This window comes from Sphaerodactylus townsendi, linkage group LG01 (assembly GCF_021028975.2).
Source record: "Sphaerodactylus townsendi isolate TG3544 linkage group LG01, MPM_Stown_v2.3, whole genome shotgun sequence".
Classification (NCBI taxonomy): domain Eukaryota; kingdom Metazoa; phylum Chordata; class Lepidosauria; order Squamata; family Sphaerodactylidae; genus Sphaerodactylus; species Sphaerodactylus townsendi.
In genome coordinates, this window is record NC_059425.1 from 84,438,841 (window position 1) to 84,455,137 (window position 16,297).

A 16,297-nucleotide genomic window follows, 5' to 3' on the forward strand; every position below is an offset into this window, starting at 1 on the left:
GGTGAGGTTTGGTTCAGGGAGTCCAAAGTTATGGACTCCCAAAGGGGGTGCCCCATCCCCCATTGTTTCCAATGGGAGCTAATAGGAGATGGAGGCTACAGTTTTGAGGGTCCATAACTTTGGCCCCCCTGAACCAAACTGCACCAAACTTGGGGGGTGCCATCATCTCCAGATGATACCCTGAAATTTTGGTGCCGATACATCCAAAAATGCACCCCCTGCAGGAACATCCTAGAAATTTGCCCAAGAATCTTTGTTCTGCATTGAGTTTTCTGCATTGCTGTCAATGGGGGTTGCAGGCTGTGGGGGGCACATTTCTAAAGGCACAGTCTCAAAACTTTCAGGGTCTCATCAGGAGACTTCCCTAATGATACTCCCCAAGTTTGGTGCAGTTTGGTTCAGGGGGGCCAAAGTTATGGACCCTCAAAACTGTAGCCTCCATCTCCTACTAGCTCCCATTGGAAACAATGGGGGATAGGGGCACCCCCTTTGGGAGTCCATAACTTTGGACTCCCTGAACCAAACCTCACCAAACCTGGGGGGTAGCATAAGGACAGTCTCCTAGTGATACACTGAAATTTTGGTGCCACTAGCCTAAAACTGCACCCCCTGCAGGCCAAAAATGGAAAACCACTAAAATACCCAAAAACGAACCCAGCATTTTGATGCCCCCCACAAGGTGATGCCCTGGGCAGCTGCCCACCTTGCCCAATGGGCATTAAGCTAGTGGTTGGTCTTTCATGATCCTCTATGACTTTTAATGCAGGACTTTGCTATTAAAATAGTTGATACAATCTGCATTCAATCAAATAGGAGCACTATTTTTCATTTTTTCCCTGGTTAAAAAAATTCTTTAATCACTGTCTGGTCTATCCATTGAAGCATGCGCTCTTTAACAAGTGGTTTCTCATGCTGTTCATGCAGGCCTTCCCATTACCCTTCATCACTAACTGTAACAAGCAGGATACCTATTTGATTCCATGGTTTTCCAGCCCCTTGGAAGTCTCCCAAGCTATCACTTCTTCAGCAGGAATAGAGTCTCCTGTATGACCATGACCATGTCCTCTTTTGTGGGGAGGCTTATATGTTTAACAGATAGCCGAGCAAGGGTGTGGGAGAATAAACTATATCATGATTGGCTTAGAATGTGTTGTGGCTGGGACAGAGGCAGAGTTTTCACTCCTCATTAAAATGCTGTGTTCTCAGAGCTGTGCTTTTTCATTCTGTGCAGTGTTTCGCTACAATACGGATGTCCAACAAACCTGTGCAAACAACCACCATCAGTGTTCTGTTCATGCCATTTGCACAGACTACCCAAATGGCTTTTGTTGCAGCTGTATTGCTGGCTACAAAGGAAATGGACATCAGTGTGTAGCAGGAGGTAACAAAATTGTTTCAAACTGAAATGTACTAAAACGTATCACAACAGTTTTAATTAGTTAAAATTAATACGATTGTTGCCTTGCTGGGGCAAATCAGGGATCTTGTAAGTCCAGTGCATTATCTCTAGCAACATCCAGGACAGGGAGCTTCTATGAAAACTTGGCAGAAATGAAAGAAAAGGCTGTTGACCACTACTGACTTTTTGCCTTTTCCTGTAAAATATTCAAAGAGGCCATGAACCTAAAAATTTCACTTTTTAAAAAAAGTTTGGTTAACCCACTGTGAAATTAGCAGATTATGCAATTTTCAGCACTTCTTTTTTATTGTTAGTTAAAGGACTGTGCAATTTGTAGAAGTGTTGTTCAAGTAATTAGAAATCTATAAATCCATTTAAAATATTGAATTAAGTAGAGATCTTGCCCTCTCCTAAAAATTTAAATATTATGCATTTGTAATAAGTAGGAGAGTTCAGATTAATTAATTTGTTTAAAATATTTATATGCCTGCCTTTTTCCCAGGCATTTCAGGAGCCAAGATGGGTAATATCATTATAAAAGCTAACATAAAAATGATTTAATAGAAGAAAAATTAAAACAATGTATTAAAATAGTTAGAGTGACTTTTTAAGAGGATGTGTATAGCTATAATTGTACTCTGCTTGGGTACTCAGAGGCAGATTTCTTGCCAGGACTGAGCCAGGAAGAAAGGCAGAATATAAATATTGTAAAAATAAATAAATAGATTTACATATAATTATTTCAAATCATGGTTTAAGTTAGCTCCAGGACTTTTAATTTTTAATTGGAATGATCAGTCATTACATGAACTGTTGAATGTATTTATTTAGAAGGTTTATATGCTTCCTCCCTAGAGAACTGCTTGAGGCAGTTCACAGAATAAAAGCAATATAATAAAATCCAAAAAGGGACAGCAAGAGTTATCAGTGAAACAACAATCCCTAAAAACAAGACTAATCAATAATTATTATAAAGTTGTCATCACTCTAAAAGATGGATCCTGGGAAAGTCTTCAAAAATGGTTTAATCTGCTGCCTATTGGGCAGTAAGGAGGGCACCGTCTTTGCACTCTTCTTGGACAAAGTTGTGATGGAAAGTTTGTTCAGAGGTGAATGTTTAATTGTGCCTGTAGAGAATGCACATGGATGCCAATGTTTTAGTTTGCCTGTCTGCTTGAACTATGAACAGTAGTTGATATTTTTGGAATTTTTTTCTGCCATTCTTTTAAATAATCAGAGTCATATGTATATAGAGGGTGTTTTTGTATGTGGCATTCACCTCAAGCAAATTGGGCCATTAGGTAGGGGTGTGTGTGTGTGTGCGTGTGTGTGTATGTGTATGTGTATGTGTGTGTGTGTGTTGTTATTAAATTAATCACTTAGAATGAAGACAGTCCTAGTAAGATATGTATTGACAAAATATGTTAACAAAAATGTTGTGTTGTAAATTTGCTGCATCTCCTTTTATTATATTAGGCTCCCCCCAACGAGTTAACGGGAAAGTTAAGGGACGAATCTTTGTAGGCAACAATCCAGTTCCAATTGTGTTTGAGAACACTGACCTACACTCTTATGTTGTGATGAATCATGGACGTGCCTATACTGCTATTAGCACAATTCCAGAGGCTTTGGGTTTTTCTTTGCTTCCTCTTGCCTCCATTGGTGGAGTCATTGGATGGATGTTTGCCGTGGAACAGCAAGGACATAAAAATGGATTCAGTATTACAGGTAAATTTTATATTCGGTTTTTAAAGTTGCTTCACATTTCAGGGAGCTATAAATGTTTGTCCATTTTGTATTTGCTTTTAAAAGTTGCTTCAGATTTCAGGGAATTATAAACATTTGTATGGATACTTTTCAGTTTATTTAGTGTGTGGGCAGGATGATTAGGAGTCTGAGGCCTAACAACTACTTCTCCCTCTTGGATGCTTAAAGCTGTGGGTCAGGGGAAGGGCTGGCTGACTGTCTGGGAGACAGGAAATGACTTCTTGAGGGAAGGAATGGTTGCCCTTGCTTTAAAACAGATCCTAAAGAAATCTACTCCTGACCAGGAGATTTGAATAACTATCATCCAGTATTTGATTACCATTCTTGAGCAAGTGGTGACTAGGCAACTTCAACGAAACAGATTGTTTGATTCCATTATAGTCTGGTTTCAGGGAAGGTTATTTGACTGAAACTGTCTTGGCTGCTCTGCATGACTTGAGTGGAGTGCGACCATGTTGATTCTCCTAGATCTCTTGGCAACATCTGATACTGTTGACGATAGTGCTCTTCTGGATTGCCTTTTGGAATTCAGAATTGGCATGCATCATTTTGTGGTGGTTTCAGTCCTTCTAAGAATATAGGTTTTAGATAGTGTTGCTGGGGGTTGGGTGTTCTGCCCCTTGGTCTCTGAGCTCTGGGTCCCCAGTGCTTTTTAACATCAAAATTTAAATCATATTTTTAAAAATAAATTGCTTTTTGAGGAAAAAACTATCTAAAGATAGTTGGGGATGGGGTGGAAGGATCCACCCAGAAACAGCATCACTTCTAATGTTGTTTAGACTAGAAAACCCAGATTCTTCTTTTAAATCCACCTGAAAGGGTGACTCTGGGCTCCCTAGTTTCAACAACATTGAAAGTTATTCTGTTTTTTTTTTTGGGGGGGGGGGGATCCACCAAGAAACAGCATCACTTCTAATGTTGTTTAGACTAGAAAACCCAGATTCTTCTTTTAAATCCACCTTAAAGGGAGACTTTGGGCTCCCTAGTTTAAACAACATTGAAAATGATGCTGTTGGGGAGGAAGGGAATCCACCCCCAAACAGCATTATTTTCAATATTGTTTAAACTAGGGAGCCCAGATTCTCCATCTAAATCCCCCCTAAAGGGAGAATCCAGCCCGAAACAGCAACACCTTCAATGTTGTTTAGATTAGAGAGCCCAGATTTTCCTAGAGAACGCAGATTCTCCTTTCAAATCCACCTTAAAGAGAGAATTTGGGCTCTCTAGTTTAAACAACATTGAAAGTGATGATGTTTCAGGGTGAATTTCCACCATCCCACCCCCCAAACAGCATCACTTACAATATTGTTTAGACAAGGGAGCCCAGATTCTCCTTTTAAATCCATCTTAAAGGGAGAATCTGGGCTCCCTAGTTTAAACAACATTGAAAATGATGCTGTTTCAGGGTAGATTCCCCCCCTCACACCCAAACACATCACTTTCAATGTTGGTTGTTGTGTGTTTTCCAGGCTGCGTGGCCGTGGTCTGGTAGATCTTGTTCCTAATGTTTCACCTGCATCTGTGGCTGGCATTTTCAGAGGTGTATCACAGAGAGAAGTCTGTTATACATGTGTCCAGACTTCTCTTATAACAGATTTCTCTCTGTGATACCCCTCTGAAGATGCCAGACACAGATGCAGGTGAAACATTAGGAACAAGATGTACTAGTCCACGGCCACACAGCCCGGAAAATGCCAGACACAGCCCGGAAGATAACAGACACAGATGCAGGTGAAACATTAGGAACAAGATGTACTAGACCACGGCCACAACAACCAGTTGAATCTGGCCGTGAAAGTCTTCGACAATACTTTCAATGTTTTTTAATCTAGAGAGCCCAGATTCTCCCTTTATATCCACTCCGAAGGGGGTAGATTTAAAGGGAGAACATGGGGAATATTTGAGGGTGCCTGTCAGGGGAGCAATGTTTAAGTTAGCAGTACCAAAATTTCAAGCTATCTTCACGAGGCTCTTCTTCTGATATCACTCAGGTTTGGTGAAGTTTGGTTCAGGGGGTCCAAAGTTATGGACGCTCAAAAGTGTAGCCCCATCTACTATTAGCTCCCATTGGAAACAATGGGAGATTGGGCACCCCCTTTGGGGGACCATAACTTTGGACCCCTTGAACCAAACTTCACCAAACCTGGGTGGTATCAGAAGGAGACTATCCTGATGATACCACCTAAGTTTAGTGAATGGTTTCTTCAGAGATTTGAGAAATCAATGGCTGCTGCACAAGACTTTTGTCCTCAAAGTAGGCCACTCCTGCCCATGAGCATGGCAGCACTGAAGCCAACCACTGGCATTTACAAAGTATTTAATTGCAACTTGTGTTTTTAAATCTATATCCTGTTCAGAAGTATCCACAAAAAAAATTGGCTCAGCTGTATTAGGTGACCATAACCTCCATATCAACTGGGAAGAATATTCTGTTGGAACAGGAACAACCCATTTCATTTGTAATAGTATCTTGCAGTGTAGGCTTCAGATAGTCTTCAGCTGGGGGAATATGTTTTAGCTGGAGGAGTATGTTCCTGTAAATGCATACATAAGAAATGATTTCATTAATTCTGACTTCTAGGTGGTGAGTTTATAAGACAAGCTGAAGTTACATTCCTTAACAGTAATAACAAGCTGATCATTAAACAGAAGTTCAGTGGAATTGATGAACATGGACATCTTACAATCAGCACAGAACTTGAAGGCAATGTGCCTGAGATCCCATTTGGCTCATCTGTCCACATAGAGCCCTATACTGAGCTCTATCATTCTTCTAGTTCTGGTAAGTTAAAAATGCCCTAAAGCCATTTTGTAGGCTTATGAATTCTTACTTAAGAACATAAGAACATAAGAACAAGCCAGCTGGATCAGACCAAAGTCCATCTAGTCCAGCTCTCTGCTACTCGCAGTGGCCCACCAGGTGCCTTTGGGAGCTCACATGTAGGATGTGAACGCAATGGCCTTCTGCGGCTGTTGCTCCCGATCACCTGGTCTGTTAAGGCATTTGCAATCTCAGATCAAAGAGGATCAAGATTGGTAGCCATAGATCGACTTCTCCTCCATAAATCTGTCCAAGCCCCTTTTAAAGCTATCCAGGTTAGTGGCCATCACCACCTCCTGTGGCAGCATATTCCAAACACCAATCACATCGTTGGCATTGAAGAAGTGTTTCCTTTTATTAGTCCTAATTCTTCCCCCCAGCATTTTCAATGAATGTCCCCTGGTTCTAGTGTATTGGCCAGAGGAAAGAGAGAAAAATGTCTCTCTATCACCATTTTCTACCCCATGCATAATTTTTTGTAGACTTCAATCATATCCCCCCCCTTCAGTCACCTCTCTCTCCAAACTAAAGAGAGTCCCCAAACAGCTGCAGCCTCTCCTCATAGGGAAGGTGCTCCCAGTCCCTCAATAATCATCCTTGTTGCCCTTCTCTGCACTTTTTTCTATCTCCTCAATATCCTTTTTTTGGCAGAATCACGGTGCACCAGAACTGGACACAGTACTCCAAGTCGCGGTCGCACCACTGCTTTTATATAAGGGCATGACAATCTTTGCAGTTATTATTATCAATTCCTTTTCTAATGATCCCCAGCATAGAGGTTTGCCTTTTTTCACAGCTTCCACCATGCATTGAGTTGACATTCCCATGGAACTATCAACTAAGACGCCTAAATCCCTCTTCTGGTCTGTGACTGATAGCACTGACCCCTCTGTAGCTGCATTAATATGTGAAGTTTTGGATTTTTTTTGCCCCTATGTGCATCACTTTACATTTTAGCTACATTGAACTGCATTTTGCCATTTTCTGAGCCCACTCATCTAATTTTATCATAGGTCCGCTTAGAGCTCTTCGCAATCCTTTGTGGTTCTCCCACCACCCTACATAATTTGGTATCATCTGCAAACTTGGCCACCACGCTACCCACCCCTACTTCCAGGTCATTTTATGAATAGGTTAAAGAGCACTGGTCCCAAAACGGATCCTTGGGGGACACCACTCCGACATCTCTCCACCATTGTGAGAACTTCCCATTTACACCCACTCTTTGTTTCCTATTTCTCAACCAGTTTTTTAATCCATAGGAGGACTTCCCCTCTTATTCCTTCATTGCTGAGTTTTCTCAACAGTCTCTGGTGAGGAACTTTGTCAAAAGCCTTTTGGAAATCCAAGTAGACAATGTCCACCGGTTCACCCCTGTCCACATGCCTGTTTACACCCTCAAAGAACTCTAGTAAGTTTGTAAGACAGGATTTGCCTCTGCAAAAGCCATGCTGACTCTTTCTCAGCAGGTCTTGCTTTTCTACATGTTTTATAATTTTATCTTTAATGATAGATTCTACTAATTTACCAGGAACAGATGTCAAACTGACTGGCCTGTAATTTCCCGGGTCCCCCCTAGATCCTTTCTTAAAGATTGGTGTGACATTGGCCATCTTCCAGTCTTCAGGGATGGAGCCTCTATTAATATGCTTTCTAAGTCTGGGATAATAACATATAACACAAGTTCACCTATTTATGGATAGTGAAACTGTCCTATTTTAACAGTATGAAGCCAGATTTGGCTCACAGGTGTTTCTGCAGTCTGCTTTGCACCTCAGTGATGTTGAGGCATTTTGGGGAGTAACAAACTTCAAGGCTGATTAGAGAAGGCCTGCCCATTACACTGCGGCTTACTGCAAGGCACTGCTTTTGAAAGTCCACCTGACTAGCAGGGATAGCATGGTTGTGCCACTTGAGCTGTGGAGGCTTATCTGGGGAACTAGATTAGCCTGTGCGCGCCAGGACATGCCAGTTGGGTGACTTTGGACTAGTCACAGCTCTTCAGAGCTCTCTCAGCCCCACTCACCTCACAGGGTGTTTGTTGTGGGTGGGGGAGGGAAAGGAGATTGTAAGCCCCTTTGAATCTCTTTACAGGAGAGAAGGGGGGGGTGTAAACCCAAACTCTTCTCTTCTTCTAAAGAGCCCTTTAGTGTGACAGAATTCTTCGAGCCTTTCCAAGGAATGGAACATAATGTCTCAGCACCTTTAAGGCAAGCATGGACTGGAAGACTTATGAATTCTTACTTCTCTGTTAATATGCTTTCTAAATCTGGGATATGTTTTATGAAGCATGGGAAAAGGCAAAAATTCTGAGAGCTCTTGCCAGAAATCTGTGTAGCCCAGGGAGTGTGTGAAAAGTGACAAACCCAAATTTCCCATTTGTCTATAATGTGAAACCATAGTAATTGTGGTTACTTTGGATCGTGGCTTCAGGTCAGTGGCATAGCTGCCACGGGGCAGGGGGGTGCTGCACCCCAAGCACCATTGGGGTCACGTGGGGGCGGAAAATCTCCACACCCCTCCCCCTTCCACTGCCCTGCTAGGCCCGGCAGAAGTGCAGAGCATCCTGGAGTTCAGCTGGCTGTTCTTTGCAGCCTGGAGCAAAGAGCAGCTGGCTGAACTAAGGTAAGTGAGGGGGCAAGGTCCCAGGGGAGCTCATGGGGTGCAGCCCGGAGCAGCCTGGAGTTCAGCCAGCTGCAAAGAGCAGCCAGCTGAACTAAGATAAGTGGGGGCGTGGGGAGCACAGGGGGTGTTGTGGGGGTGTGGGGCCCCATGAGGGGGCCACAAGGAGACGGAGCCCTGTGAGGGGGAGCCCAGAGCAGCCTGGAGTTCAGCTGGCTGCAAAGAGCAACCCGCTGAACCAAGGTAAGTGGGGGTGCACGGCAAGACACAGGAGATGGGACCATGGGGAGCTGTGAGGAGTGGGAGCCCCACAGGGGGGAGCTTGGAGCAGCCTGGAGTTCTGCCAACTGCTCTTTGAAGCCTGGAGTTCAGCTGGCTGCTCTTTGCAGCCTGGAGTTCAGCCGGCTGCAAAGAGCAGCCAGCTGAATTAAGGAAAGTGGGGGGGGGGGGCTGCGGGGGGGACAGTTGTGGGGGTGCCATGGAGGGCAATGCCCAGGCACCATTTGCTCTGGGTGCCATCCCCCCATGCCACTTCTTCAGGTCCTGGCTTAAGGGAGCCCAACTGAATGGTAACTGAGAGGCTGCATTCAGATGACACACTAGCCATATCCAGTTGCTCTCAGATTTAGTACCAGATGTGAGCACTTTGGCCGCCTGGACCATTTCACCAAAGACCTCTAACTGACATCCCTCTAACAAACCTATTCAGATAGATGGATGAAATGTACAAGAGTAGAAGAATCTCCAATGGGGATTATGGATTTCTGTCTCATAAAACCTTGCTGAAGTAATAAAGATTATTTGTTTCTGAGAAAAACTCCACTGGGGTGATTCCTTTTAAAATTCAAATAGCTGTTCTTATGTGTTGTTCAGTCTTTTTTGGGCAGGGGATGTGCTAAAATGGACTACAGTCTCAAGAAAGCCAATGTTCTTAAAACACTATGTTAGTGTTTAGGTACTCAAGACATGACTAGGTCTCTGATCATTGAAGACCACAGATAAAACCAAATATAGGTAACTGCTGTTGTACGAGTTGCCACTGTCACTCTCAAATTAAATTTCTGTCCTTGTTTAAAACAGTATAGTATTCTGTTAAATTATTTCTCTGTAATAGTTTAATGCTTCTCTGTACATGCAACTGCAGAAAACAGGACATGCCTTCGTATTATTCTTAGTTTCTTTTATAATGATATGATTTTTTCATTTCAGTTATCACATCATCATCTACGAGAGAGTACACTGTAACAGAACCAGAAAGAGATGGCGTCTCACCAAGTTACACAGTTCCTTACCAATGGCGACAGACGATCACATTTGATGAGTGCATTTATGATGACTCTCATCATTCTGTTTCAGCCACACAGCAGTTATCAGTAGATAGTGTCTTTGTCTTGTATAACAGAGATGAACAAATTCTGCGATATGCAATGAGCAATTCAATTGGTCCTGTTATTGGTACGTTCCTTAAGTTTATTGTTGTTTAATTTCCTTTAAAATTGGCTAGTAGCCTGTTTAGTGACTAGTGTGAGAGAGCTCAGACATGGATTTAGCAAATATTGCATATTTATAATGAATAAAAAGCCTTAGTCAACAGTTATGGATTCTGAGATATGTGACCTCTAGCAAACATAATTAGGCTGCTGGTAACACTAATTCAGAACAATTATTGGGTTTGTTTTTCTTGTAATTTGTAATATCCTGGTTTGGGATCTCTAGTTATTTAGCTTCAGGATATACTAACATACTTTGTTATTTCATCACAAGCACGAGAGGTGCAAATTTCCTTAAAATATGACAATAAATATTTTAGCATTCTGGTAGGTGCTTAGAGGCCACTCAGGTATCATGCATAATCCCCGTAGCCCCTGTGTTAGTTCTAGCTGAAATAAATTTAGTTTTAAAACAATATGTGTTGTAGTTATTAATGAGCAGGGGTGTATCTGCCATGGAGACATGGGGAGTCAAATGTCCCTGGGTGCCCACATTTGGTCAGGTGGGGTGTGTGTGTGTGCAAAAATTCAGGTTTGTTCGTGTGTTTTTTGTATTTTTAAAGTGTTTTTTCAGTTTTTGCCCTTCAGGGGGCGCAGTTTTTAGACTAGCAGCACCAACATTTCAGGATTTTTCAGGAGACTCTTGTGATGATACCACCCAGGTTTGGTGAGGTTTGGTTCAGGGAGTCCAATGTTATGGACTCCCAAAGGGATGCCCCCATTCCCCATTGTTTCCAATGGGAGCTAATAGGAGATGGGGGCTACACTTTGAGGGTCCATAACTTTGGACCCCCTGAACCAAACTTCACCAAACCTGGGTGGTATCATCAGTAGGGTCTCATGAAGATACTCTGAAATTTTTGGTGCTGCTGTCTTAGTGCCCTGACAGCAGGCACCCCTTAAATTTCCCCAGATTCTCCTTTTAAATCCACACCCTTCCTGCCAATGCTTGTTTTCTTTCTTTCTTTCTTTTTTTTCTCTCAATGCCTAATAAAAGTGGTGGTGGTGGTGGTGGTTATTATTAAATCCACTCCCTTCAGCATGGATTTAAAGGGAGAATCTGAGGTCCCCAGTTTAAACATTGAAAGTGATGCTGTTTCAGGATGGAGGATTTTGTTTTAACTGGTGAGAGATGATGCTGACATTTGTTTGGTAAATGTTTTGCTGAGGGTGATTTGTGAGAGATTTACATGCTTAATACCCATTTGTACTGGCTTTGAGCTATTTCTCAGGCTAACAACATAGGGTTGGTGTGAGGACAAAATTAGGAAATAGAGTTGGTGGGGAGAAAGTCATGTATGTTTTGCTGGGGGTGGGAGGTGTTTTGTGAGCTGGTGCAAAAAAATAATTGTTTGGTCGTGGTGGGAGAGGGTGGCCACCTATATCGGAGGGGTGGGGGGGTGCAAAACTCAGGTTTTGTCCCCAGGCTCCAGTTTGCCTAGATACGCCTCTGTTAATGAGGATACCTGATCTGTCAGGTGTTTGTGTGCGCGCCATCAAGTCACAATGTCGTAGACAGGCCCCCAGGAACCAACAGACAGTCTGGACACAGTTATTCCACAGGTGCACTTGTTTAGTGAATACACAAAAGGCTAGGAACAGAGACAGTGACCTGCAAACTGAAACACAACGTTGCTGCCACAAGATAGCTCAGCTGCAACCTCTCTTTTATAGCCAGTTTCCCATTCTCTTGTGCAATATCCTCTAGCAGCTGGGTTACTTTAGACTGGCTCCTGTAAGGACTTAGCATCCAAGTCAGCTCACCCCATGGCTGCTAATCTGCTACTGCATCTCCTCTGCTGTAATTTAGGACACAGCCTCCTTCTGTGTTGCTCCTGGGGCTTTGGAGGTGTTGAGGCTTGCAGGTCATGATCTACTGTGTCAAACGCTGCGGTGAGATCTAACAACACCAGCAGCGCCAAATCACCTCTGTCTAACTGGCACCTGAGCTCATCCACAATGGCGACCAGAACTGTCTCGGTCCCATGACCAGGATGGAAACCAGACTGGAAGGGTCCAACACTTTGGTATCTTCCAGAAACGTCTGAAACTGACCCGCCACTGCCCTCTCAATTACCTTATCTAGGAACCAGAGGTTCAATACTGGGCAGTAAGTGCCCAAGTCCTGAGGATCTAAATTTGGTCTTTTCAGAAGGGGGCGGACCACTGCCTCTTTCAGTCAACCTGGGAAGGCTCCTTGCTCAAGAGAGCTATTGCTGATATCCAACAGGTGGCTCTGTAGTTCCTCCTTACAAGCTTTCACTAGCCAGGAGGGGCACGGGTCAAAAGGACAAGTGGTAGATCTTAAAGCTAACAGGAGTCTGTCCACCTCAAAGGGTTGAAATGGTCAAAACTAGGAGCAAAAGTCTCCAGTTCCCTTATTGTTCCCTAGGGGCCTCCCGTTCCCTTATTGTATCAATAGTGGCCAGAAGAGCCTGGTGGAGAAATAAGATCTTGTCTGCAAAAAAGCTTGCAAATGCCTCACAGCTAAACGCCAATTCATGATTTTTAGGACCGATCGATGCGGTCGTCAACATCTGAATTACATTGAACAGTTGTGCTGGGCGTGAGCTAGAAGCTGCAATGGAGGAGCTCTTTCATGGCTCTTTTGTAGGATTTCAAAAGCAATAGGATTCAGTGGTAGGATTCAAATAATTTAACAATTAGTTATTTACAAGCCCCATTTTAACAACCGGTTCTGCCGAAGTGGTGCGAACCTGCTGAATCCCACCACTGGTCCTATACGAGCGCCTTGGAGAGTCCACCTGCTCTTGACCACTACACCACACTGGCTCCCAGCAGTCATAGTGAGTTCGTTTAACACGTTCTTATTTTAATATCTTCTGTGATCTCTTTCCAGGTGATTCAGCTGATATAAACCGCAATCCTTGCTACACAGGCTCCCATGGCTGTGACACCAATGCAGTCTGTCGTCCAGGAACAGGCAGTCAGTACAGCTGTGAATGCTCAGTGGGCTTCCAAGGAGATGGTCGTGTATGTTATGGTATGAAATTGTCTGTGTAGGAAAAAAAATGCTGATTTCTGTGGAATTAGCTTTTAATTGCCCTTGCTGAGGATTACCCGTATATACTCATGTATAAGTCGAATTTTTCAGCACATTTTTAATGCTGAAAAAGCTCCCCTCGACTTATATGCGGGTCATTAAAATTTTGTGTGTTTTTACTTTGACGGCCAGCAGGGGGTGCAGTTTTTATGCTAGCAGCACCAATATTTCAGGGTACCCTCAGAAGACACTCCTGATGATTACAGCCAAGTTTGGTTCAGTTTGGTTCAGGGGGTCCAAAGTTATGGACCCCCAAATGAGGTGCCCCCATTCCCCATTGTTTTCAATGGGAGCTATTAGTAGATGGGGCTACCCTTTTGAGGGTCCATAACTTTGGACCCTCTGAACCAAACTTCACCAAACCTGGTTGGTCTCATCAGGAGAGTCTCTTTATGATACCAGCCAGGTTTGGTGAAGTTTGGGTCAGGGGATCCAAAGTTATTGACCCCCAAAGGGGATGCCCCATCCCCCATTGTTTACAATGGAAGCTAATAGTAGATTTTCCATTTCTGATAATATCCCTCTTAAAATCTAAGTTGGGTTACATTTGGACATACAGATGATGATGAGGAATCCAGTTTTGGAGGATTTTAACTCTTGTGTTTTAGCTTGGTTGCTGGTTCAGCTAAGGTTTTTGTACTTTTAAAGTTATTGTTGAGACCATATTGTTCTTGTTGACCCTCTTTTCCACTTACAGAGCCAGTTTACTGTTTTTCTTTGAAATAAATATTCAAAAACATTTAACCTACTGATGCCTCAATTGATGTAATTTTATTGGCATCTATTTTTATTTTTGAAATTTACCAGCAGCTGCTGCATTTCCCACCCTCGACTTATACGCGAGTCAATAAGTTTTCCCAGTTTTTTGTGGTAAAATTAGGTGCCTCGACTTATATGCGGGTCGACTTATACGCGAGTATATACAGTAACTAAAATATGCCATGCAATTTCTTGTCTTATGATATTCTATTTGGGATATTCTGTATTCTATTTTACCCTCATGCAATGTGCAAAAGAAAGCACATACTAATGGATAAGCATACTTGAATACTGCCTGAAGAGAATAGCTGTATGATCCCACTGTTGTTCTCTTTCTGATAATACTAAAAAGGTAAAGAACCCCTTTAAAATAATCTGAAAACTACTATTTTCAAAACCAACACATGTTGGAAGCAATATATTTGAAATACTGCTGTTTCTCTTTTAAACATAATGGAAGATTGTGCATAACTGAACAAATATCTATGCATTTACAATATCACAAATGAATGAAATCGGCCTAGGGGACTCTAGGATACTGTATTCCTCCCCCCTCCTGCATTCTCTCTGTGGTTCCCTATAGAACAAAGAATTTCTATTCCCCTCACCTCTGCTTCCCTAACAAGCTTTCCAGTTGTTTTCTGATTAAATAATAATTCCATAGTCTATGTATATCTAGGTAGTACACTGAGGTGGCTATTTCCACAAAGGCATAAGTTATTGATTTTTCTTATTGTTTATCTGTATTATAGATTTGGAACACTCATGTTCTGAAATATTTCTTCTGTACAGCTACAAATACATAGAATGTATAGTTTGCTGCAGGGTGGAAAGCATCACCCCTGTTGAGCTGAATAAGTCATACCATTAAACAGCTTTTGTGTTGAGTGATTTAAAATAGCCTCTATGCAGCAGCCGTAAAGTGTGAGCTTCTTCAGAGGTGTGACTCAAATCAAATCTCTTGTATCCTGCCCAAAATACTGTGTTGCAGTAGCTTGGGTATTGATTTAGACATGGTAAATCCAAGATCCTATCTCTGTTCTGCCATGAAACCCATTAGTTAATTCTGGAATAAATTAATATTTATTAAACTTAAAGCTTTTTGGGAGGCCACACTGCTGCTCCCATAGAGGCTTCCCGATAGAGTGGGGAGGCTTGGAAAGAGAAAAAAGGTCCACACCACTGAGAATCCCCCATGGGCCTCAATAGAAGTACTCCACCTGTTTGGTGGCTTATGTCCAAGGCCCAGACCACTGGTGAAACATCAGCAAAGGTTGGGAGGGTGTTGACTAAAGCCAGCTCCTCCCCTGGCCATGCCCCCCCATGCGCTAAGGCAGGAGGCCTGGGATGCTGGTGCAGCATTCACTGCAGCGTCCAGTGTTGGGGGGGGCGGCGCTGCAGCAGCTGCATGCCAGCAGAATTGCCCCTCCACTGGAGCAAGTGCCCTGGAGAGGGCAGATCTGCTGGTGCAACCACACGCCACTCCCACGGGTGGATTCCTTCCCCCCCCCCCCACTTGGTCATAGACTTAGAGATTTTTGCCCCTAGAATTCTTTCTGCAGAAGAATTTGGATGTGTGCTTTTCTCAACCATAAAGAGTCTCAAAGCAGCTTACAAACTTTTTCCCCTCTTTTCCCCATAACAGACACCTTGTGAGGTAGGTGGGATTGAGAGAGTTCTGAGAGAACTATGATTAGCCCAAGATCATTCAAAGGCTTCAGGTATAGTGCGGGGGGAAAAACCTGGTTCACCAGATTAGAATCTGCTACTTGTGTGGAGGAATGGGGAACCAAACCCAGTTCTCTGAATTAGACTGGATGGATGAAGGCTAAGTTTGGGGATGGATAAGCTGCAGTTTAATCACAATGCAACAGAGATGTTACAAGTGGAAGGAAGGTTTGATCCAGCAGTTGGGATATCTCCTGTTTTAGATGGGTTTGCACTCCCCATAAAAGAACATGTTTGTTGTTTTGGAGGTACTGTTGGATGTGGGTTTCCAGTTGGAACAGAGGTGACTGCAGCGACCAGGGGTGGCTTTTACCAGCTTCAAATGATGAGCAAGCTACAATCCTTCCTGAGCATACATCACAGTGACATTAGATTACAGCAATATGTTGTATGAGGGGCTGTCCTTAAAGACCCTCTAAAGCATACAGTTGATATAGAATGTTTGAGACAGAATGTTGATTGAAATGAGTCTGAGGAACCATATCACTCCAGTCTAGTACCATCTGTGCTGGCTCCCCATTTGTTTCCAGACTGAACTCAGGGTGCTGGTATTGACCTTTAGAGCCCTATATGATTTGAAGACAGCACACATTAAGGGGTGCCTTCTCCCTTGGGAACCTGCCCATCCTCTCCAGTCATCTTTGGGA

The 16,297-nt window shown here is 43.1% G+C and overlaps 1 protein-coding gene across 1 annotated transcript in view; it reads left to right on the plus strand.

The window, feature by feature from the left end:
• NID1 (nidogen 1) overlaps nucleotides 1-16,297 on the plus strand; it is an 83,993-nt gene that overhangs the window by 16,480 nt on the left and 51,216 nt on the right. Inside the window, exons 5-9 of the mRNA XM_048485758.1 lie at nucleotides 1,232-1,381; nucleotides 2,876-3,127; nucleotides 5,748-5,948; nucleotides 9,819-10,064; nucleotides 12,960-13,103. Coding sequence (XP_048341715.1) covers nucleotides 1,232-1,381; nucleotides 2,876-3,127; nucleotides 5,748-5,948; nucleotides 9,819-10,064; nucleotides 12,960-13,103 — 993 coding nt within the window. The remainder of the gene's footprint in view (nucleotides 1-1,231; nucleotides 1,382-2,875; nucleotides 3,128-5,747; nucleotides 5,949-9,818; nucleotides 10,065-12,959; nucleotides 13,104-16,297) is intronic.